Source organism: Bremia lactucae, linkage group LG8, assembly GCF_004359215.1.
Source record: "Bremia lactucae strain SF5 linkage group LG8, whole genome shotgun sequence".
Lineage (NCBI taxonomy): Eukaryota > Oomycota > Peronosporomycetes > Peronosporales > Peronosporaceae > Bremia > Bremia lactucae.
The window spans coordinates 1,527,795-1,552,980 of record NC_090617.1 but is presented as its reverse complement, the minus strand read 5'-3'; the positions used below and the strand labels follow the sequence as shown (position 1 = coordinate 1,552,980).

At 46.8% G+C, this 25,186-nt stretch overlaps 3 protein-coding genes across 3 annotated transcripts; all 3 read right to left on the bottom strand.

Moving 5' to 3' along the window:
* Positions 1–20,743: 20,743 nt before the first annotated feature.
* On the bottom strand, positions 20,744–21,157 carry CCR75_001131 (uncharacterized protein; the record flags this gene model as incomplete). The annotated part of the gene is made up of 1 exon (XM_067959236.1): positions 20,744–21,157. The coding sequence occupies one exon, from the start codon at positions 21,155–21,157 to the stop codon at positions 20,744–20,746; it is 414 nt and encodes a 137-aa protein (XP_067823668.1).
* A 168-nt stretch (positions 21,158–21,325) lies between these two features.
* CCR75_001132 (uncharacterized protein) lies at positions 21,326–22,939 on the bottom strand (the record flags this gene model as incomplete). Its single annotated transcript, XM_067959237.1, has 1 exon — positions 21,326–22,939. One exon carries the CDS (start codon positions 22,937–22,939, stop codon positions 21,326–21,328), a length of 1,614 nt encoding a protein of 537 aa, XP_067823669.1.
* A 40-nt stretch (positions 22,940–22,979) lies between these two features.
* CCR75_001133 (uncharacterized protein) lies at positions 22,980–24,599 on the bottom strand. Its single transcript, XM_067959238.1, has 2 exons — positions 23,483–24,599; positions 22,980–23,421 (listed from the first exon to the last, which is right to left on the bottom strand). Exons 1-2 carry the CDS (start codon positions 24,509–24,511, stop codon positions 23,224–23,226), a joined length of 1,227 nt encoding a protein of 408 aa, XP_067823670.1. The 5' UTR covers positions 24,512–24,599; the 3' UTR covers positions 22,980–23,223.
* Between the last annotated feature and the right edge of the window lie 587 nt (positions 24,600–25,186).

Sequence of the window (25,186 nt, the reverse complement as noted above, 5' to 3'; positions counted from 1 at the left end):
AATCGTGATGCGTATTCCCACTATCATCTATCATGTCCATGTTAGATGTGAAAAATGTGGTCCTTTGACGGACAACAAGTGCTACCAGGTGTGACGGGGCAGTACGACTTGTACTGCTTCAGTACAAGTCCACTTCGCACTGCTTCAGTTGCGAGTGGTGCCCTACGTTATTTCACGTACACTAGTACGTGCAGAGGAAGACTTCTCTTAAGGCAACTAGCTTTAAGAGGGTAAAATGAAAACTGTATTAAATATAGTTAAGTGTCTCTTGTTCTATCTTTGTTAATGCTAACTTAATTATAATCTAATACTAAACATGTAAATGAATTCTTATCTCTATCTTAATTGTAACTCTCTCTTTGATTACTCCTACAGCTGATTAGCCTGCGGAATAAATAGGTATAATGGTCTACCTATTTATGGACAAGAATTCTGAATATTACTACATAAAGTAATATCCTCCAAATAATATCTACCTTTTAGATACTGTATTAATTAGCAACCTTTAAGTGTTAATTTCATGTAACGATACACCCCGTTACAGCTTTAAAGAGAAGACTTCCTCTGCACGTACTAGTGTATGTGAACTGACGTGAGGCACCACTCGCGCTGAGGCAGTGCGAATTGGACTTGTACAGAAGCAGTACAAATCGGCAGTTCCCCGTTACACCTGGTGGTACTTTGTGTACTTTGTAGTCCGTCAAAGGACCACAGTTCTATTTTAGTTGTGTGAGGATGCTGTTGTGGATTAAGAAGTGAGTAGTTCTCCAGCTAACTACTTACATGCGTCCTTCCTTATAACCACGCGTGCAATTCAGCGCTTCCCATCCTAGGATCCTAAGAGGGTCGGCCGAACCGCGATTAAAACTGCGGTTACACTAGTGTAACCTCCAATTCCAACACTCCTCCTCGGTCGTCGCCTCCTAAGCCTTCCAATAACTTGACAATTTCGCGCAGCTCGTCCATCCTGGGCGCCGGCATTGCCGTCGTAAGAAGGTCTGCCATCATCAGGTATGATTCCACGTACTCGGGCTTTACTATGCCCTTTCTCGCAAAGTCGCAGATGAATTTGACACGAATGTCAACATGCTTAGCGCTCGCCATGCTATCCTCTGACTCCAGCAGCCTTATAGCAGCTTGGTTGTCCATGAACATTGCCGTAGGCTCCGCTACCTCGAGTTGCAGCTCCCCCAAAAGCTCCCGCAGTCCGAGTAACTATCGACCGACGTGTATAGCAGAAGTAAATTCTGCTTTTATTTTAGAAAGCGAGACTCCAGTCTGTTTCTTGCACATCCACTGGATAATGGCCCCGTCCATCGTGATTACTCCGTTCGGTGACAGACTTCCTATCGCTTTTGTTTACCGCGAAGTCCGCATCACTCCAACTTTCAATACTGACCTGGCTCTTCTTAGTTTCCTTGATACTCATATCAAGCTTGAGGCCCTTAGTGGCCTTGAAATACCTCGCTATTCGCTTCGCCATCTTCCAGTCTGCCATCGATGGCTGATGAGTGTGTCGTGTCACTTTGTGGACGGCGAAACTAATGTCGGGCCTCGTGCACCTGGCAAACCATAGCAAACTCCCCACAAGTGACTGAAAAAGCCGTATCGTAGGTTCTCCACGAGTTCCCGTATTCTGCAATAGTTGCGTTGTCTGAGGCTCTACTTCGTTGCTCTCTTCCCCAATCGGGGTTCTCGGGCCATTAGCAGTCTCGGAACCGTACTGTTCCAGAAGCTCCTCGATAGCAGCCTGCTGATCTAGCGTGTCGTTACCCAACTCGTCGTGTGTCACACGCATTCCCAAGAATTTCCGTACTTCGCCTAGGTCCTTGATGGACAAAACACTCATTTTATTGAAAAACGCTTTCATTAAGCCGCCATTAGACGCAGTGACCAGAAGGTCGTCGACGTAGACGCCTACAACAGTCATCTCGCTTCCTTGACGCTTGTAGTATAGACACATAACCGTTACGCAACGCGTAAAGCCAATTTTAACGAGCTTAGTGTGCGGCAATTGGCTCCATAGCCTCCCCGCTTGCTTTAAGCCATATAGTAATTTTTTTTCATTCTGAGTGCCAGTTTAGTGCAACTGTCTACGCCAAGTGCAGTCAGCACACCTTTTGGAACTACCATTCCCTCCGGGATCGCCAGATAAATTTCCAAATGTTTTCCTTTTCTGCCTTCACGTAGGCATTAGGAATATCGCTGTGTCTAGCGGGCACGCGCCATCGCCTCGCGAGTACCAAGACCACCTTTACGGTGCTCAATCCCATCACTGCTGCGGAAGTCAGACTGTAATCTACGCCAAACAACTGCTCGTTACCACAGGCCACGAGCCTGGCCTTATTACGTTCAATAGCTCCGTCGGCGTCCGTTTAAGTCTTGAACACCCACTTTGTATGCAGTACGTGACTCCCAATCGGTGGGGTCACTAATGTCCATACTCCATTCACTTCAAGTGCCATCAGCTCGTCGAGCATCGCCACGGTCCACTTTTCCTTTAATTCGCTCTTCAAAGCTTGCCCGTAGTTTTTCGGGTCCGGCTCCCGTACACTGTTCACTATGTCCGGGGTAGGACCTCCCAGATTCTCATTGGTTGATGGCTGTACTGTAGCAGGGTTTTTTTGGTCGCTGACCTCGTCTGATGTCTTTCTCGCGTTCAGCTGCTCTTCTTTTTGGGTTTCTTCTTTCGAGTCGTCGTTTCACCGCCGGCAGCCGCGCCTCGGCATCATATTTCGTCTTCTCCGAGTCTTCGAGGTGTACGCGCCTCAACAGCTCATTCTGCACGTTCGTGAGATTCTTCACGTTTTGATATGCTGTGTAACGACTACCACTTTGTCTTTCGGGATGTATACTCTGTATCCCTTCATCTCGTCGCTCCAACCAATGATTAGTGCGGGCTTGCCGCGCTCGCCTAAGGACTTGTTTTTTTGCGTCTCTGTGCACAGTGCACGGTGATCCAAACACCAGAATGTCATCCTAATTGGGGGTGTTCTTCGTGATCATATGAAGCGGTGACTCGCCTCCCGGGTTACCTTTACTTGGACTCCTGTTCAGAATATAGGCCGCGTACTCAGCAGCGTCCCCCCAGAAACTCAATGGCAGACCTCACGCAAACAGCACGCTGCGAACCGTGTTCATAACAGTACGGTGCATTCTCTCAGCCTTACCGTTGCTTGCTTGATTTCTCGGTTCGCTTATTTGCTTTGCGATACCGATATCCTTACAAAACAAGTCAAGTGTCTGGTATTCTCCTCTGCCGTCCGTGCGCAGCACGTGAATACGGACATTAAAACGCCTCTCAAAGAAATCCATAAAGTGTTTGAACTTTTGTGCCGCCGCGTCTTTAGTCTTCGCCAAGAAGACTCTGCAGTTGTTTGTGCAATGATCGATGAAGTTGATCATGTACCGATTTTCGAGTCTATCGCGCGGAGTCATGGGACCTTTCAGGTCCGAGCAGATTACGCCCCCGGTTACGTCTATAGGCGAATTTTTGCCACTATCTCTCTGAGCTTGCTTATTCTTGGTCTGCTTGCCTTGAGCACAGGCCAGACAATTAGAACGCTTCTCATCAGTTAGAGAAATCCCAGAAGTCGGGTCCTTAGCCATCTTGAGTATGTTATTGTACTTCAGGTGCCCTAGTCGACGATTAAAGTGCATTAATGTTCCTGTCTGTACGTCTGATTCGACATCGTCCTGGTCTTCCGCCAGCACCGACATCAGCACGTTCCTCGCGTTCCTCGCATTCTTTGCATTCTTTTGCCTGTCTGCACGAATCATCAGTACGTTGTTGCGTCTCTCCACCTCAAAAACTGCGGGTCCTCCAGCCATAGGTGCAATTACGCGGTGCGAGCCCATATACTCAATCTTAAACCCCTTTATCCAAAATGCCATAGGAGATTATGTTCCTCTCCAAATTCTCTGCGTACTGCAAGTCCAGCAGTCGCACTTTAATCCTTTTTCCCAAAACCGTAGTTTCCAGCGTCACGCTGCCACGTTTGGTCACTTGCAGTGCTCCGCTGTCTGCAGCCACACACTGACTTTCAAAGTCCTCCGAACTCTCCAGCAGCTGCTCATCGTTTGCCAGATGACGACTGGATCCCGTATCCAAGATCCACGCTCCCTTTTCTACTGCTTCATCTATAGTGAGTATAAAATCCGCATCACCACCCAGGCTCTTTCCCTTTTTCTTTACCTTGCACGCCGCTTTTTGATGCCCTGTTCGCGACATCTAAAGCACTTTCGCGTGTCCACCTTTCCTCCGTGAACATCATTTACAACGTGACGCCCGAGTTGTTTCCCGCAAAGCTCGATCTCCGTTGACTGGGCAAAATGCGCCAGTGCTTCCGCTTGGCGCAATTAATCCGTGCGTCCCAAATTAGCCGCGATAACATCGATACACGCATCGCTGGATCTGCATAGTGTACAATGTTGTCCAGCACCAAATTATCCGCGCCACCACACGCTTCGCTGACCGCTACCAAGTATAGGTAGTGCTTTGTTTAACTACGATTCACGCCCTTCGGGGCCGTGAACATCTTCATACTCTGCGCAGGAGTAATCTTTGTTGCAAAGGTATGCAGCAAGCGCTGCATGGCGTGCTCTAGTGTAGGCTCCTCCAACCACCAGGTCTCAACTTGTTGATTGTAGTATCTCTCAGCCATTTCGGCGAGATTGTGTCCGAGATATCCACCTTCACTTCCTCTGTCCATTGAAATCCGCACGTAAGTTCCGCGAACTGTATTTGCCGTACAGACTTCTTTCCCCACGATAAAAAACCGCTGCAAGTCCCTAATAGAGCTCTTTGCCATCGAAATGGTGTATCTCGAGCTTACGGTGACGCGTATCTGGAACACGTGGAAAGTTGTTAACAGGTGCCTGCGTGCCCTGAGGCATAGTGGGTGCCCTGACAGGCTGCTGATAGACAGGATGCGGCACGTAGTGCTGCAGCAGCTCTGGCTGAGGTGCTTGGGCCATTTGCACATTCATCGCAGCATTCCCGAACCCGTGCTCACGTTGCTTCACGCCAACATACATAGCCGGTGAAATTGGCTGCTGTTGCCGTGGTGGAGGCGTCTGGTCCAACGTCATCCGATCCATAGCCCTCCCGAGTCCGAAGGCTGACTCAAACACGCTTGATTCACGTCCCGTGAAACGCTCTTCCTCCTCTTGTCGCTGCTGCGACGCCTCCAGGCGCTCCATGCGTTCTGCAAGGCCCGTAAGGAGATCCAGAAGTTTGTCCTGCGTGTCCACCGGCTTAGCCGGCTTCATGACTTCATCTATACCTCCGTACTGGCCGTCGTCCTGTTCCTGGTCGACCTTGGCTTTCGGAGTGCCGGAGCTTCGCTCCCGGCGACGGTGTGAACTGTTAGGCTCATAACCTTTTAGTTGTGTAAGGATGCCGTTGTGTAATAAGAAGTGAATAGCTCTCTAGCTAACTACTTACATGCATCCTTCCTTATAACCACCCGTGCAATTCAGCGCTTCCCATCCTAAGATCCTAAGAGTGTCGGCCGAACCGCGATTGAAACAGCGGTTACACTAGTGTAACCTCCGATTCCAACACAATCATCTAGCATGGATATGTTAGATGAAAATGAAAATACGCATCACGTTTTGCGTGATAGCTACTCTTTTCTAAGTGACATAGAAAGAAGTGCGGTCGAACGAGTGAGTGCGACCGTAGGGAATGATGACATCTGGGCCATGCTGTCCGGTTTGGATAGAGATGCCCTCCATTCAGCCATCGCCAAGTTCATACAACATGAACTTGACGAGATGATGGAAAAGGTAGCTTTGCTGAATCAGCAAGGCTCTCAACAGGCAGAACTATTGAGGTTGGACCAGGTACAGACCCTTGTACCTGGGATGACGCAAACGCGTCGCCCGAAACCTTAAGGATCGACATCTCTAAGTATAGGGGAGCCGAAGAAGACTTCCTCTCAAGATGTTATGTCGAGTTAGACGATGTCATAAAAGCTCGCCTTATCGTCGACGAGCAAAGCAAGTTGCATTTGTTCAATCAAATTTGGCAGGCCGTGCCAAAACTTGGGCATTGGGCCTTAAGTTGCGCGACCCATACGTCTTTGGGTCGCTAGAGGCTTTTAAAACCCGACTCAAACAGACGTTTGAACCGCTTAGGGCTGAGTTCAGAGCTCGATCAGAGCTTCTGAAACTGAAGCAAGGCAAGCGTGGTGTTAACGCTTATGCCCAGCACACGATTCTTAGCGAGTTGTATCACGAACAACCCCGTTCATAAACACACGTTGATTAAGGTGTTCATGCAAGGTCTTCCGGATGGTCCCGTGAAGACCCACCAGTTTCGCTTAGATCTGGATACGCTGAAGAATCGATATCCGTTGCAGAACAGGAGCACTTTAGCTTTCATCATATCGTCCTCGAAGACGACACGGGCTGGGAGCTCCAGAATCTATGGACCTTTCTTAGGTCGAAAGCGAGAGACCTCGCTTATCGAGCAATAAGCGATTGCAGAAAAGCAATCGCTGTCAAAAGTTAGGTCACTACGCTCATGAATGTAGTGCCCACGCCCAGTACCGAGAGGTACTGGACGTAAATATGGATAGATTGCCAAAAAGGGCAACGGTCGCGGGTCCGACGTTTGTTGCGAAATCGCAACAGCGAGGCGGACCGCCAAAAAAAACGGTCAGGGTCTAGGAGCGCAACGCCTTACTGATCCAGCAACCTCAAGAGAATTTGAAATCTCTTGACGAAAGTTGCTCCGGACACACAATGATTATGTGTCTCTGCACCTGGTGATGAAGTATCCCTTATCACCTTGAAGTTAAAGTGACAAATGATTTGTCACTTAGAGCCCTAGTTAACTGTGGGGCGTCGAATAACTTCACTTGCTAGAGGGTCGTAGGCTCAAATATGTTGAGCGCGACATCCTTCCAACGAAGATGACGGTGCGTCTAACGACAGGCGCATCAATAAAAGTGATGAAATGCGTAGTGAAATTTCACTACACGTTTAAAAATTACAATACGATGATGATGTCAACGTACTGGTTTTAGATGACAAATTTGATGTCATCCTAGGTTTACCTTGGCTCAGAAAATATGAGCCAAGAATCAGCTTGCAGCATCGATCCGTAAAGATGCCTGCCACTTGTTCATCAGATGGCCATCTGATGAACGTCTTGGAGCGTCCACAAGCGTGTGGATGTACTACGAGTGAGTGTGGTGGCCTTACTTGTGGTACGGTCGTTATTACAACTGCACAAGATCACAGTGTGATTACTAATCACCCAGTGGAATCAGCTGCCGGTGGCTGGGCGAATGCATAGGCAGCGCTGAAGGTCCACCACTCGAATAAGTCGAGTGGATTGAGACATGAATGTACGCCTAGCGGGCGACATCAAAGGAAGATACCGGTTGTCCAAAACGGACAACGCGATGATCCTAGGTCGAGTAGAAAGTCGACCGTAGAGGACCCGACTGTGAAAGCGCAATTACAGACGTTAATGGAAGAAATCCCCACGTACTAGAGGTGAAAGCTCCACAATAAATTAATGCTAAAAGTGACTAGACTTCAGCATCCCGAGGTTGAATACCTCGGCGGCCTGTGAATAATGGGTCATAGGAAGAAACCGAGACATTGAATGTCTCGGTTAATGGCGGATCAAGAGTATGCGCTTACACTCTTGATCTATATGCGCCTCCGAAGTTAACTTCGGAGATGACTCAATTACCAACCCTTAAACCCAAGCGGTTCTTGAGAGATCTGCATCGTGGGAAAATCAAGCAGTCTGCGTACCCGTCACAGAGAACGAATACGTAACCGATACACGGTCAGCGGTATTTTGCAGAGAACGAACGGGTTCTCAGCAGCTCATCGATGGACGAAAGTGTCTTCAATGTGAAGACACGGATTGAAAGATACAGTACTCAACTCTCTTGGGAGTTACTCAAGGGAAATCCTCTAAACGAGGATTTAATAGAATTCAGGGATGTATTCCCTGAAGCAGTTCCAGGGAAGTTGCCTAAGGATAAAGGCACTCGACATGAGATCGAGCTCAAACCGGGCTCGCAGTACTGTGTCATGAAGCAGTGGCCACTGCCTCGTGAACAAGTACTTACGATCGATAAATTCTTTACCGATCTAGTAAAAGCGAGCCATATGAGGGAGTCAACCTCCCCTCATAGCTCTCCGACCTTCTGTGTGCGGAAAGCCACAGGAGGGTGGCGGATAGTGCAGCCGTTGCCGGGGACACTCCACGTGCCGTGGTCCCAACTTACAATGATTTGCACTAGCGCATCATGTATGAGTGTCACGATGCGCCAACAGCTGGGCATCGTGGACGTGAGCAAACTTATCTCACAGTAAGTCGAGACTTGTACTGGACCCGCCAGTATCAGTTCGTGCGCGAGTACATTCGAGCTTGCGAGGTATGTTAACGGGTGAAGCCTAGCCTTTCATCCCGTGCGCCTCTCCAACCTATACCTCACCCGGCAGAGTGACGGCAGTCCGTATCTATGGACTCCGTCTTCCGATTTCCCGAAGACAATCACAAAAAATGGAATCCTTGTTTCCGTAGACAGATTCAGAAAGATGGTACATCTTGCTGCAGTACTAGAGTCGATTACGGCTCCGGGCTGTGCACGTATCTTTATCGACACAGTATTCAAACTCCACGGGTTGCCCCGTGAACTGGTCTTGGATAGGGGTCCACGGTTTACGGCGGAGTTCCTGCTATCTGTGTTCCGAGAGATCGGAACACGGCTGACTATGTCAACTTCTGATCATTCAAAGACAGATGGTCAGATAGAACGCGTAAATCGCGTTCTCGAAGAGATACTTCGAGGTTACGTCCAATCGTGTCCGAATTGGAGCGAGTTTTTACCGATGGTCGAATTTGCCATCAATAATTCGGTGGATGCGTCTACGACGCATACACCGTTCTTCGTGAATGGCTTACGCCATCCACGTACACCCACCCAATTAGAAGGATCCTCTAGTTTAAGGGGGCTCGAACGAGCAAAACCATTTCTTGCTCATGCAAAGCACGCGTCGAAGTTAACAACGACGCGAATGATGTCGATGTCGATTGCTTCGACATCGAAGATGAGAAAGCTCTCATGGCAAAGCGCACTGAAAAAGACAAAACAAATGATTCAGCATAGGAATTTCTGCTGACACAAGAATCAGGAATCCGTTTCGTACAGGATTCCATTGCTAACGCAGTAGACCGACAGAAACGGAATGCAGACAAACATGGAAGAGCAAATGTTCATTCATTCAAAATTATTGATCTAGTGCTACTCTCTACGGTAAACCTACCCAAGCGATTAGTCACTAATGTGGGTAGCAGTAAACTACTACCCAAGTTCATTAGGCCTTTCCGTGTACTGCATCGCAGAGGCAATGCGTACACAATAGAATTGCCACGTAGGATGCGAACGCATCCTACGTTTTACGTTGGTCTGCTCCGTCCGTACCATCAGTACGCGGTTTCTTCCGAGGAGGGATCAGACCACCCTTTTCAAGAATTCCTGAAAGATTCTTGTGGTCACGAACTAGATTCTCATGCTGAATCTGGAGATTCTCATGTCGGGTCCGAATATCCTCGAAACTACGATGAGCTGACGACAGCTCATCGCGAACAGCATGAAACTTCCGTTCGTACTCCAACATGGAGTACGCACTCTTTGAACGGTCTTCCAACTGCTCGATATGGTGAGCCTGCACCGTCTGCTCCAATGAGCGACGCTTGCCGCACTCGTGCTCCAGTCTGTCCTCCAAATAATGAAGGAAGCGATCGATTTTGTCGATCCTCAAAATTAGATCCGACATACGGTTCGGATATAGTTTTCCCTCCTCCACCACAACCATTGGTGGATTCCCACGGTGATTAACGTTTCCTTGTGGAACGTATCCAGAACCACCGTGATGTGAACGGGCAGCGAACGAGTTATCTTGTTCGCTGGCGTGGTTATCACCTTCACATGACAGCTAGGAGCCTCGTTCCCAGCTGATTGTTGACGTTGAGGGCCTCGTCCGTCGGTAACGGGAGAACCATCCGATGCCATCGGAAAACACGCGTCCCTGGCGCTTGTAAATCGATTGCAAAACGTCAATCGCATCGCGCATCTCGATAGAGATGCGAGCCCTTCCCCAGGGTGAAGAAAGGGAGTAGACATCCCCTATTACTCGCTTCGTGTTGTAAGCACAACACGGACAGGGATCACCCCACGTGAGACATGGAAATCTTGCCTCACGAGACAACAGATGCACCGAGTTCGTTTCTCATACTTAACGCGAATCGAATTAAGTCTTCGAAGCCAGGCTTCGCGTCCAATGTCTTTGACATTGCGAATGAACGCACTCAAGGCTTGCATAAAGCGAGACGTTATCTCGCTTATTGTTGCCACTATACCATCGATGCTTGAAAATTGCATCGAGATAGAAAGCTTCCTCAGCGCAAAAGTTCTTCGCGCTGGGATCAAGGCCAGGTAGCTTTGTCGCAATAAATAAGATATATTTATTGTGAGGAGTAGTCTCTCCAGACAAGCTATTAATTAAATGTTCAGGCAAAAGCCACGGCATTTTCTAAGGAGCAAGACGAGACAATTTAGTGTCTACGATCCCATGAGTGGTACCCACTGAAGCAATGGTACCACAAGAAGTTTTATTACGATGGTTTACGCTACCGTCATCACCACGCACAGAAATATGTGCGGGTGACGGCACGGGAGACGGCACTGGCGATAAGGAATCATCCTCATCGTCGGAATCGAACATGCTGTAGCAAATGCTACCAGCACGTCTACTCGGATGAGCCCCCTCATTCGAAGGCTCAGTCAGCCGTCTGACGATGATTAGGCGACTGTTCTGTTCTCCCCGAGTTAGCCATTTCGTCCGACTCGCATTCGTAGTCGACCTCCAAAGAGGGGTCGCATTCACGTGGAGTATCACCACGTGCATCCGCAACATTTAGAGATGAGGGAGAAGATGACAATACGGTAGACGGAACGTCTGCCGCAAGAGACAATAATGCGTCGCCAGCAGCTGCATGAAGCGCAGCTGAAGGCGCCGCACTATTCGCATACTGCATCGACTTGTTAACCATGCAATAGAATTAACAATGATGGTTCTGACCAATCAACATCGTTTTTAATTAAGTGGTCTTATAGTGACCACTCTACTCAATAACAGTCAGAGTGATTGTCGTTTAAGGGAAGGGTGATGTAACGGGGTGTATCGTTACATGAAATTAATACTTAAAGGTTGTTAATAAATATATTATCTAAAAGGTCGATAATATTTGGAGAATATTACTTTGCATGGCAATATTCTAAAAGCTTATCCATATGTAGATATAGGCTATTCTATCTACTTTCTTTACGGTCCAGTCAGCGCTGGACGCGCGCAAAGAGAAAGACAGATAAGACTTTTAGTACATGTTTTGTACTAGTTTATAATTAAGTTAGTATTTAGTAGATAGACAAGAAGAGCTTAATTTTGTTAATACAGTTTCATTTAACTCTCTTTAAAGCAAGTGTTTCAAAAAGAAGACTTCCCCTGCACGTACTAGTGTACGTGAAGTGGCGTGAGGCATCACTCGCACTGAGATAGTGCGAAGTGGACGTGTACGGAAGCACAACAAGTCGGCAGTGCCACGTTACATTGAGCTGGAAATAAGCCACAAGGGTCGGAGGTGCGCTCTTGCGAATGCAGGTTAGTTAGTCTTTGGAGATCAAGCGAATAATAAATTTATTTTACTTTACTTCTAACAAGTTTTGCGGAAGTGCATGCTTACCTTTCAAATAGGCGAATCTTAATCTCTTTGTATGCCCACCATGAGCGCAAGCAAGCGATAGTTTCCTTAGGTTTCACTTTTTGTCGGCTTTTGTTCGAAAGTTATTTGTTGAGAAAACATCTTGCTAATTCACATGAAAGTACGCATATATTGCAAAGTCTTTTGCAGACCTTTCGTGCTGCCCTCCAGAAAGGTTTCTCAAAATATATTCTAGTTATTAACAGGTTGCTACCATTACGCTACTGTCATGAATACAGAGGTAGATAATTAAGGGTTGTTGCTACATCAGTTCCCAAATGTAATTATGCGGGGGTGGGGGTATCAAAGTCCAAAAGAGATCGAAGGATTACTCTAAATGAAAAGGAAAAGGTTGTCAATATGGCGATATAGTGGAATAATGAAACTGTCTATTTAAAATCTGTAGCTTTTTTTAATTGAAACAAACAGACGGGGAGGGGTGTGGCTATACCAAAAGCGGTGTGTGCCGATGCCGGTTCCCTACTTTTAACCCTCTTTCAAGCTAGTTATATAGAGAGTCTTCCACTGCACGTACTAGTGTACGTGTAGTGACGTGTGGCACCACTTGCACTGAAGCAATGAAAGTCTACTTGTACTGAAGCAGTACAAGTCGGCAGTGCTCCGTTACAATATGAAACACACCCAACTGGTAGTTACAATTACATCATTTAAGTAAATGACCATCCTCATAAGTACACAAAGTGTAATGGGCACACATCGGTTGGAGAACCGTTGTTGTCGTACATTTACTTTATAGGTAAAATACCCTTTTATCTGATTCTAACATAGTTAGTTACTTAAACCCCATTTATTATGAATAACAAATGTTGTCGCCGCACAGATATAAATCTGGCGGCCAAAATCTATTTTAATTAGATTCGGTAAGGTTTTTAGATTTAAAATATTTAAATAAAGTGCAGTTCCCATTTTGATCTCAAAGCGTCTAGTGCCTTCCTAAGGCTTGCGCATTGATCTGTGAGAGATAGAAGCCTTTCTAAGGTATATCCTCTTGGGCACTAGTTGCCACTTGGTTCTACGAACCCCTGATCCCTTGAACTAGGATTCATTAAGCATTAATAGCTTGTACGACTCCCTAAGTTGTTAAATCCATTAGTTCAATAAAACTAAGTGACCCTTGGAGTATGAAAGTCTTCCTCTGACTTTAGGAGCGAGGTAGCTCTGCTACAGCTGGTAGTACTCGTAGTCAATCTACGCCTGAGTCTTTACAAGACTAATTTCTCACGAAAATGGAAGAGGTTCCAGAATTGCCAGAGGCGCAACGCGCCGCTTATTACACGCTCAAAACCCAGTTCGGGCTTGAGCACGTGAAATTTATTATCTCCCAGAGAGCAGAGGTCCTGCATGCAAGGCTTGAAGCCTTCATGCGGTTCGAAGCCTCCCTGATCGGTCAGGTACATGACCATTAAGCGGCAACTATGCCAACCCGGTACATCTCTGTACCTGACTCAGAGCCGAGGGCTCGCCCTCTAATTATAAATATGAAGACATTTGAGGGGAAAAAGGAGAAAATCTCTCTTTTTGGATTAAGCAGATGGAAATGTCCATTGATTCCGCCTTGTTCTTAACAGAACGGCAAAAGGTGGCTATGGCCATTTCCAAACTTGGAGGTAGAGTCATGGAATGGGCACTATCGTGCAGCACGTCCATATACGACGCTTTTCCTTCATGGGATTCGCTGAAACAGCAAATGACCCGCATGTTTGCACCGCCTGATCAGGTTTTTCGCATGCGAGCACGGCTTATAGCGACTCGACAGGGTAAAAGAACCGTAGGGGACTTTGTCCAGGAGTTGAGAACTCTCATTGCATCTATGCATCAAGACCCGGTGCAAGAAGCAATTGTAGTGACCATCTTTCTGGGGGTCTCAATGAGGGCGTTGCCCGGACGGAATTGTTCCGATCTCATCCGGCTACGTTCGAAGAGGCAGTTGCCATAGCACTACGCGCCGAGTTTGATTTTAAGTCTGCTCGCTTTAGCACGCCTGTCTACCGAACAAGCTCTTCAAGCATCTCTGGAATAGGTCGGAGCTGGAGCTCTTTCGAGCTTAACGCGAATTTCGAAGAGGGCAGGCATGGCGTAAATGTTTCGTGCTTCCGCACATATAACATCTACGGATGGTCCTATGTGACGGTGGCCATGGAAGTTGGAATCCGCTAAGGAGTGTGTAACAACTCACCTGCCGAATGAACTAGCCCTGAAAATGGATGGCGCTTAAGCGAGTTACTTATACTTTGCCGTTAACGCGATAGCACATGTAAGCGTTAATGAGTAGGAGGGTGTGGGGGTCGTGAAGAAGCTTTTCCACAGCTTGAAGAGCCTCTTTTCCTTCCTCAAAGAGGCTTAAATCCATAGGTTCGGCTCTATCAGACGGAACCCATGTCTAGTACCGTGCAAGAAAACGTCGGTACCCAGCAGTGCGGGGCGCCCTACTGGGGAAGACCTAGGCTCTTTTGAACCTCCAGGAGGTGAGAATAAACAGAACCTAGCCCCAATTAGCTCGGTGCGCAATGGCACGGGGCGAGAGTACAAGTTTGGCTTGCTAGTCGCTCAAGCTACTGTAAAGGGCTTTGATAAGCCGTGATCAATTTTAATTGACTTAGGAGCGTCTTGCAATTATGCTCGACGCCTTTCCCTTGAAGGAAGTCAACAATACGTTGAGGCGCTTAGAGCGCATGAAGGTGATACAATCACTGTTCGCTTAGCGACTGGGACTCGTGTCACTGTTCCCAAAGTTTCATTGAACTTAGGTATAAAGTTTCTGGACTTTGACAGGATGGAACGCTGTCTCGTCCTTGATTTGGATTCAAGATATGACCTCATCCTTGGTCTGGCCTGGTTAGAACACCATGAGCCATGGATCGATTGGAGTCTAAGATCTTAGGCGCCACGCGCAATGTTCCTAGCAAAGTTTTGGAGAGTCACGAACCCACCTTTGCTAGCCACAAAAGCGCTATTGGCGCGGATCATTGAATGAGTCTGTCAGTGTTTTAGACATTGACATGTCTGAGTTAATAAACTTTAATGTTAAAAACATTAATTCTGAGCCCGACTCAGCAGAAATAAGTGGAACGGAACGTACTCCGTCGAGTGACACTCGTTATAATAACGATTCACTAAAAGAAAGCATTGTTGGCCTAAAGTCGAATCATCAAGGGTGCAGTATCCCTGAGATGCGTGAAGTGGCACGTCTAAGTCCACCGAGTATGGTCGGCCGAGGTGCATCATACTGAGTGTCAGTTGTGACACTGTTGGCGGTTCGCCAGGACCTCAAGGGTGCAATATCCCTGAGATACGTGGAGTGGCACGTCTAAGTCCACCGAGTGTGGTCGGCCGAGGTGGCACCATACTGAGGGTCAATAGTGACACTATTGGCGGTTCGCCAGATCATTTTGGGTCAACCCTCCTAATGCACGTGAAGCGACACGTAAACACGTTCGCTGGATAAGGAAGTTGAGTTACCTAACTCCTTGTCGGATGTCAAATTAGACATCATGTCTTGTATAGAACCAATACAGGCTGGAAAACCCGGGGACGTGAATGTCTCGGCCTCTAAGAAGCGTATTGTCTCCACTCCAAGACAATATGGACACGAAGCGTGTATACCCTCACAAAGTGATACGAGTGAGCAAGTACATACGCTTGTAAATGGCGTAACCAATAACATTGAGGGGGAAGTAAGCCTTGAGGCAATCCCTTCGTTACATGCTCTTTTAGAGCTAGACGGAATGTCTATTGATGAGTGCGGTCGAGCCTTAAAAGCTCGTGACTTATCTGAAATGGTGGTCATTCGACCTATGGTTGAGTTAAACACATCGTCACTTCCAGACGAAGCTGTCCTGATGACACAAAAGCTGCGCGAAATGGGTCATCGATCCTTAAAGATCCTACGGATCCCTTTTATTCCTTAATTAAGAAATTCCAAGATGTGGTATGTAATAATCCACCATCTGTTTTACCTCCGGATAGAGGTGTTCGTCATGAAATTGACTTGGTTCCGGGAACCAAATACTGGGTCACAGGACAATGGCCTTTACCAAAGGATCAGTGTGACGTCATTGACGATTTCTTCCGTGCTAAGCACGAGGCTGGAATGGTACGAGAGAGCAAATCTCCTCATTCGACACCGACAGTTTGTGTCAAAAAGCCGAATGGTAAATGGCGCATTGTACATGCTTATAATAAGCTTAAAGCTGTCACTATACCAGCACAAACCCCCATTCCTAGAAAGAATATTCTTCAGAATAATATGGTGGGATGTACAATGTACAGTGCATTGGACTTAGTCGATGGTTACTACCAATTGCTCATGCGAGCTAGCGATATCCCGGTCACAGCGGTTAGCACCCCAAGCGGCATCTTATGGGAGTGCTGGTTATGCCACAAGGGCTTTCCAACGCCCCGGCAACATTTAATCGTCTAGTGACGCAACTGTTTCGCCCTCATCGAGGTTATGCACGGACTTATTTCGATGACATTTTTGTCCCATAGTCGTGCGGAGCAGGGTCGGTCGGATATGGAAACCATTTAGACCATTTACGAGCAGTGCTCGAGTGCATGCGCAGAAACAAACTGTATGCCAATGCATCTAAATGCATTTTTGGCGCAGACGAAATTCCTTTTTTTGGATGCTTCATCTGAAAGCGAGGCCTTAGAGCGGATCCTGCTAAGGTCAAAGCCATAGTAGATTGGCCGGTTCCTAAAACCCAAAAGGATTTGCGTAAGTGGTTGGGTCTCGCCAATTATTTCCACAAATATAGCGAAAATTACGCTGATATGGCTAGGCCATTATCTAATCTCCTTAAAAAGGATACAGAATGGTGCTGGACTAGCATCGAAAATAATGTTTTCGAGCAGTTAAGGATAGTCTTATTCATGCCCCTATTCTGGTACTGCCAAACCCAAATTGGCCTTTCAGTGTCGTCTGTGATGCATCAGATTTTGCCAATGGCAATGCTCTGTTACAAACAGATGTTGATGCATGAACGTGATATTGCGTTCGAATCTAGACAGCTTAAAGCTAGGAAAAGGAACTACCCAATTCAGGACAAAGAGTAACTTCCTATGACTTATGATCTCGTCAAATTCAGAGTTCATCTGCTTCACTCTAAGCCGTTTGTGATTTATACAGATCACGCGTCATTACGCACGGCGACTAAGTCGCCCCATCTCTCACAGAGAATGGCCCGATGGCTATCATTTTTGCGGAATACAACTTCGAGATGAAGTATAAGCCCGGCAAGCAAAATGCAATGGCCGATGCGCTATCAAGCAGGCCGGATTATAAGCTTTCTCATTTAACGACTATCTCGTCACCTATTCCTGAATTAATCAGTTCGGCTTACGCCAAGGATGAACAGTGTGTAGCTCTGCTACGAGCTGTAAAGAACTCGGATTCAGGTATTAAATTACCGGCACGTTTGCGTTCAAGGTTATATCGATTTTCTATCGATAACAACCTGATGCTTTATTGCACAGACATCGCGGACCCTCCGCGTGTCGTTGTTCCTCATGATGAGGATTTAAAATTCTGGATCCTTTATGAGGCACACAATACTGTCCTTGGTGTTCGTCTCGGTAGAGAAAAGACCTACGGCTCTATCAGCCAGCGTTATTGGTGGCCCAAACTTTATAAATGGGTCAGCACATATGTTCTCACATGCGAAACGTGCCAACGGGTTAAACCTTCGGCACATGCTGCTGCGCCACTGGCGAGTCTTCCCGTCCCCATAGGTTGCTGGGAGTCCATTAGTATGGATTTTGTTTTTGGGCTACCGAAAGATTCAGCCGGTAACTTCGGTATAGTGGTCTTTGTTGCTCGTTTGAGCAAAATGGCTCACTTAGCGGCCATGCCGGATTCCATTGATGAAGAGGGTACAGCTAAGCTGTTTATCGATCGCGTGTTTCGACAACATGGTTTGCCAGTGAAAATTGTCTCTGATCGGGATCCCCTTTTCACGGGTAAATTCTGGAAATCAATATTCCGAGTGCTTGACACCAGATTGGATATGTCCACTGCGGACCATCCGCAGACCGATGGTCAAATTGAGCGTGTCAATCGCGTCATTGAAGACGTTTTACGCAGCGTGTACCAAAGCGCTGGAGCTCAATGCTCTCAGAAGTGGAGTTTGCGTTAAATAACGATGTTCATGCCTCTACAGGCTATACTCCGTTCTATGTAAACGGTCTTACCCACCCGCGCGTTCCATTAACGATATCACTGCGTGTTCAGGGCTTGGTGGGGGGGGGAATTGGCCGATAGGCTTGCTGATATCAGCCCTGTTACCGTTCGGAAACAAGTAAGTGAGTTTCTCGCGACGCGATTTAGTGTCTTAAGTCATGTAAGGGATACGATGGCTGAAAGCCAAGACAAACAAAAAGAACAAGCAGATGCCAAAGGCAGAAGCTGAATTAATTCTTATTTGGTCGGAGACCGAGTTTTACTAAACGGTAAAAACCTACCTACCAACTTGGTTTCCGCGGTCTTTCATGGCCAAATTGCGCCCGCGCTTTATTGGACCGTTTACGGTCAAGGCCAAGAAGGGCCTAGCTTATACGCTAAACCTTCCAGCAAGACCCACTGTTTTACATTGGCTTGCTAAAGCCATATCGGGACCCTTCCCACGTGGACTTGAAAGCGCTTGCGCTGAGACAGGCGGTCGTGCCGCAGATTGTTGCATCCTCACCAGAATACCCAACTGGCCCTCTAAACGAGGCTGCTGACGCTCCAGCGTCCAAAGACGCCCGAACCGCCTCAAAAGAGCTCTCAACCCGAGGAAGGACCTCACGAAGAAGTTGCACCTCGTGCCGTTGAGCATCAAATGCTTCCGCCGAAATTTCGGCCCCCTCCCGCGCTGCTTGATGCGCGGGGGAACCTTCAGCTTCATGTGGAGAAACTTTTAAAGCGACGTCGCCGTAGGGGTTAATACCAGTATCTGGTGAAGTGGCTAGGGTACCCTTCCTCTCTAAACTCTTGGGAGTTCGAGGTACCTCTTCGGCAAGATTGCCCGTACGTTGTTGACGTTTTTAAGCGCCAACCTCAGGGTCAACACGACGCTTCCCACCACTAAACGTGGGATTAGGTGGATCTATAGCCTCTGTGCGGCTTCGATCCATGGTTGTACGGTCAACCGAAGCACTGAAATATCGGCTAGGCCTTTCTTGGTTTTGTGGCATTAATGCCGAGCGTAACTGGCCTTTGGCCTTAAGCTTAGCGAAGTCGAAGCGAAGCTTCCGTTCCAAACGAACATCACCTCTATCCGCAGACTCTCTGATTTTTAGATATTACGAAGTTTGCGGGCCCGACGAACCCAGTTCTCAAATGAGACTTCTTTTTCAGTCCTTGTTTTGTTTGGAAACAAACCGATCAGAATTCCCCTCATGGAGGTCACCGAAGCCCCACGGGCTTGATCACGTAAACGCGTCAGCTATGGCTTCGCGTCATTATCGTTGGCGTAAGGTATTGCTCATGAAGAGCGTTGCGAGCAGCGATCTCCTCCGGCGTCCTCGCCGGGTCACCAGAGATCCAGATGGCCAAGCTATTACCCGCTAACTCTTTGAGATGATCGTTCGCACTAAGCGGAGTGAATCTATATTTACTATGAGCTTTAGCTTTCGCTATCTCGGCAGCTCGACGACGAGCTCTTTCCTCTATGAGGATTATCCGCTCGTGCTCTTCATCGAGCGGATTCGTAATGATGTTGGACTCAGGGTCCCGTGTCCTGCTCAATGCAGTTAAGACATCAGCGGTACCACGTTTTGGGAACGGATTCGAGGCTCGCCGACGTTCATATGGAGGAGAAGGCGTGAGCGAACGACGCTCTTTTTCCTCCTTCTCTGCTTGAGAGTGACTTTCAAAGTCCACCATCCCCTCATCGTCGAGGAAGGTGCTAAAAATCTGTGACTCACGCTTGATTGTCATTAGACAAAGGAATAAAAAAACACAACCGAACGGTTAGCTGCTTATATTCCAACCTCAAAGAGGAAATGAAGCGAATGTTGTCGCTCGGTGTGAACAGTCTGTTGGGAGGGTGTAATGGGGCACACATCGGTTGAAGAACCGTTGTTGTGGTACATTTACTTTATGGGTAAGATACTCTTTTATCTAGTTTTACAATATTTAGTTACTTAAATCCCATTTATTACGGTAACAAATGTGATCGCCGCCAGATATAAATCTGGCGGCCAAAATCTTTTTTAATTAGATTGGGTGAGGTCTTAAGATTTTGAATAATTAAAAATAAAGTGCAGTTTCCCTTTTGATCTCAAAGCGTTAAGTGCCTTCCTAAGGCTTGCGCATTGATCTGTAAGAAATAGAAGCCTTTCTAAGGTATATCCTCTTGGGCACTAGTTGCCACTTGGTTCTACGAGCCCCCTGAATCCCTTGAACTAAGGTCTCTTAAATTTTAATAGCTTGTACGACTCTCTAAGTTGTTAAACCCATTAGTTCAATAGAACTAAGTGACTCTTTGAGTCTGAAAGTCTTCCTCTGACTTTAGGAGGGAGGTAGCTCCGCTACTCAAAATGTACTTAATGGGGATTGTGTAACATTAGGGCATCTTCAGCCCGTTACATGACGTCTCAACGTAGAATGTGAACAATTCGCAGAAGTGTCCTCACTGTAAGCAAATACTACTACAATGCATCTCGCACTATAGGTGGTGAACTGCTTAAAAGTCTCTTGAAAAAGTGCCTCGTGACCAACTCATCTCTAGACATTGCCGCGTCAACAGGAGACAGCGTTATTTCGCGCACAATAACGCTGTGTAAATGGCTTTTATTCTACGAAATTTGTTAATTCGAAGAGCTCAATGGGGAAAGAGTATCTTAAAAAGAGGTTTCATTGGTCGGAATGTATTAAAATGATTATTCGTCTTGCGTATTTTCATTTCAGCAACAACGACTTTTTTATAATAACAGATTGAATATTCAGCCCACAGGCTGTCGATCGACGGGACATACTCGACGATATGCCAGCCACTTGTTAATACACTGAGCATGAAAAGTGTGGCCACACGGCAGTGCTTCAACGAACTCCATTTCTACTGCCTCTAAGCAGATAATGCATACATTGTAATCTTGACCACCAGATGGCGCCACTTTTGCAAGCTGTGCATTCTCCTGCTCTCGCCGGCGGACGTACGTCGCCATTTCGGCTGCATTCTGTGTCGCCAATCGCAGCGTCGAGACCAGCAAGCCCCGCCTCTGGTCCGACAAAGTCTTGCCACTTCCTTCATAAGTCTGCTGCAATGACCGCGCCACAACACTCGCAATTTGTTGAGCTAAGCTCCCTTTAGCGGCACCATCGAGCCCAATCCGTCGTTGTAATCGGCGGCCCGTCATGCCTGACTATATTTTAATACGTAAAAAAAGACTTACACAAATATACAGTAGCAAACAAGCACCTCGGCGTTTTTATTTTCCGACTATTATTGTTTTGCCAACTTTAACAATTGGTAATTTATTGCAATTTAACCTTTATGGCTTCAAGCAACTCATTTTACCTCCTAATCACTCTTTATCCATGGATCTGGCCTTCTTGTGCGATTTTTTGCTCTTCTGATTCTTATCTTTCTTGAAAGCCTCGCCCTTGCTCCCCGCGTCGTCATCATCCGATCCCTTTTCACTGAGCTCGTCATCACTCAAGTCACTAGGTTCGCTACCGGAAGCATCTCCAGGCCCAAAGTCCGAGTCTTCTTCATCCTCCTCGTCTTCAATCTCCCCTTCCTCCGGACCTAATTCTTCCAAGTACTCGTTAAAGTCGCGCTTCTTTGAACCCGTTTGCGCGACAGCAGCATGCGATTCTTTTAAATTGCGAATTCGGAGCTTCTTGGAAGTTAAAAATTGACTCAATTCTGGAAACTCGCGCCGGTCAATCGCCGAAAAAATGTATTCGCGCGCAGCCTCGCCGCCCATGGACTTGCAGCTCACCAACAGATCAAAATTCCGACTTGCGGATGATCCGCTTTGCCCTGCGTACCGCTGAAACTCAATGTAATCAATCTCCTCGTATCGGATAAAAGTCGTTGGTTTGTGAATAAACATAAACGACTTTTCCAATGGAAAGAGTACCCCACTTTGTGCTTTGACAGCACACTTGACCGCACGGTCGCCGCTGTGAGTCTTAAACTTGCCAGACGTGTAGACTTTCTTGCCAATAATGAACTTAAAAAGCGTAGCGACGATCTGAGGCAACGCACCCGACATTCGTTCGTGTATATTTCCATTGTACTTTTTGATTTCATCTGCCGACAAATTGACGTCAATGTGCACGTCGTTTTTACTCAATTGCAACACAAGGTGGGGATATCCCTGTTTGCCCTGTCGAATGGGTTCTTCTAAACTAATTACAAATGCCGTATTCAAGCCATTCGGTAACTCTAGCAGAAAACATCGATTGATATTCGAGTACATGATTTTGTAGTCAAAAGTTTTTCCGTGCATTCGAAGAAAGGATCCATAAATCTCAACCCCGTAACGACCACGAGGGGTGAGAAACGTGCCAATGGTCTCGTCAAGATCCACAATGCTTTTCCCCATGACACTCCGAATATTTGCTTTCTCCAGTACTTGCTGACGAAACTCCTCGGCTGTCACGACTTCCTCGTCTCCGTCCCCTGGGGGCAGGTACAACCTCATTTCCACAAGTGTCTCTTCGTCTCCTGCCACCGTGTCGTCTTCATGAAATTGTAACTCCACCTCATGCTTTCCGGGGAGCGCACACTGTGAAATCTGTTCGAGTGGCAGCTCCATCACACTTGCGTTTGCCGTGCGAAAATTGAGATTTGGGCCTTCAAATTTCATGTCGCCCCAATTCCCACCTCCCGCGGCCACTTTTTCCTGTTCTAACTCCCTGTCAAAATAGCTCTCAACGTGGGTTTTAAGCTGCGATACATCCTGCGCTTTTAGCCCCGTAAAGCGCACGTATTTACCACCCTTTTGGTAGACCTTTAGATGGTGAGACTTGGGCCCCACGGGCGTCCACAGGAGCGTCACAATGTCATCCTTCAGAAGCTTTTTCTGGCTTTCGGTCGTGCGGCTGCGCCACAGCAGACCAGAGGCGGAGAGCACTAACACACCGGCGCTATGGCCCCAGAAGACGTTGCTCAACATTGTATCCGACATTTCGAGCTTTTAACAAGGTTATTAGGAGATTAACTTGAAATATTTTTTTTAGAAAAGTAAAATTATATGGGGTATAATAAATAATATGATGTAAACAAAATAAAATTCAGTTTAATTCTGAGATTTCGGGGATATTTGGGACAATAACGTGCTAATTTAGTTAGCGATATGACCAAATATTACACATGCACGATAACATTCTAAGTAACTTATTTCTAAATGCGCCGACCAATAGATCGTTACTGGGAACAAGACAACGCCTCATCCTTCTTACTGACTGTCGTTTAAGCGACAGTGTCCAAGGATAAGTCCGTCACGAGCCACTTTTTCAAGAAACTACCAAGCAGTTCACCACTCGGAGTGCGGGTTGCATTGTAGTAGTAGTTGTTTCTGGTTAGAAACACGTGCTGTGAATTGTTAACATAGAATGTCGAGATGTCATTGCTGACATTCTTGTACACATCAATCATAGCCATCATTTTCTAAAAAAATGACCAATTAGTGAGTAAATACGCAAACCGATGGTGCATTAGTACGACTTACCGAATAGAAGTCCTCGCCACTGACAAGATTAGTAAACGGATGGCCAGTGATACCGTCTTGTTGGAGTTGGTAGTAAAAGCGCTGGTCTCTATCGTACATGCTTTGAATAAAGAGCCACTGAACGTCCGTGGTGGCCGTTATTAAGTGCGAAATGATGCCAGTAAATGAGACCGTAGTTTGCTTGCATGCATCCTGTAGCGAGTTTGTCAGTTTAAGGTCCAAATCGCACATTCCATAGGTTGACAGGATCTTGCCAGCCGCTTCTTCGTTATGCATAACGCCAACATAACTGTCGCTTAGCACTGAGTAACGGATGTTTTTCTCTTTGACGTGCCAAATTTCGGCCACAAGACCACTGACCATTTGGGCACCGATAGCACCAGCACTATAACCGCTAATAATAATCTCTTCAGGATTGGGATAATTCGTCACAGCCCACTCCAGCACGGCCATCGTGTTGTTATAACCAACCATGTGCAAAGACATATTATGACCCAGACACTCGGGCCTATTCAGTGACGAGTTCAAAGTGCTTCCGAAATCGCTCTTCATGGTACTTCCAACATGCAAATCACCGGTGCAGTACGGTAGGTGTACGATGTTGTAATCGTTAAATACATTCTCGACGTTTGATCGGTCAAGGACACCGTTGCTTAAAGGCCTGGCGTTGGCGTTAAATGTCTGAAACATACACTGCACTCCAAAGGAGCACGTGGCCTCATCGACGCAAGCACCACCGCCTTGGAAGTACAGCATGAGCTTGGTCTTGCTCGGAGCCGGAAAAACCTGAAAGAAGTACGTTGAATTGGTAGTATAGTTTGCACCCGGTACGGAAAAGTCATCAAATGCACAGCGCGTAGCACCGCCAGGCAAGATAACAATACTGCGATCAAGTGCTGATGGAGTGAGGTCGTCCACAGGGCAATAATTAAAATCGCCCATGACGCAAATTTCATCATTAGCTCGAATCTGAGCCTTGCACGAAGTTACTAACAGTGCCAGCGAGCTGATAAAGGTAAGTCTCGACATCGATGAGATTATCACAGTGAATTCAGGAATGATCAATCAAGTAGTGCATTGATGTCATTCAATACATTGGAGATGTGCTGCACAGTGGTATAAAGAGCATGCGGCAGATATATATATGTATATAAGTGACAAGATGCGACTCAGATGCTTGGAAAAGGTCGATCAAACACATGTGTGGTTGATTACTCCTACTACCTACAAACCTTGTTAACATTATTAATAGTCCTTGGTTGGTTAAGCTGCCGCCACAAATAGATAAAGAAACCGTTGACGTTTACGGGCGCATATTTAGCCAGGTGTTGATGCAACTTACGTTACTGTCCGCGCTGCAGTGGGCAACGGTAAAGGATTCTGTGGATGATGAGACCAAAGTTGCTCATGTGCAAGCACAAGACCACATATTTGTTAAAGTCACTTTTGACTGCAGCGTCGATTTCTTTGGCAGAGTTGTCGTGACGCAATGTTGCCTGACCATTTAGGTAGGTTATGTTCTGGAGAGTCAAATTAATTGCTTCGCATCACAGGTAACATGTCATTGATTAAAACACACGGCTATGGCTTGGCTTATATTAAGCATAATTTGGTCGATCTAGCTTCGAATTGCCACGCGGTCGTTAACACAAAATATGTTGATGGGTTGGCGCAATCTGCTACATTATAAGACCAGTAACTTTT

Excerpts from the sequence above, each read along its gene's own strand:
- CCR75_001133 (XM_067959238.1), bottom strand. The coding sequence starts at position 24,511 with ATGTCGAGACTTACCTTTATCAGCTCGCTGGCACTGTTAGTAACTTCG. Across the intron at positions 23,422-23,482 it reads GTGGCGAGGACTTCTATTCG|AAAATGATGGCTATGATTGA; the intron begins GTAAGTCGTACT and ends TCATTTTTTTAG.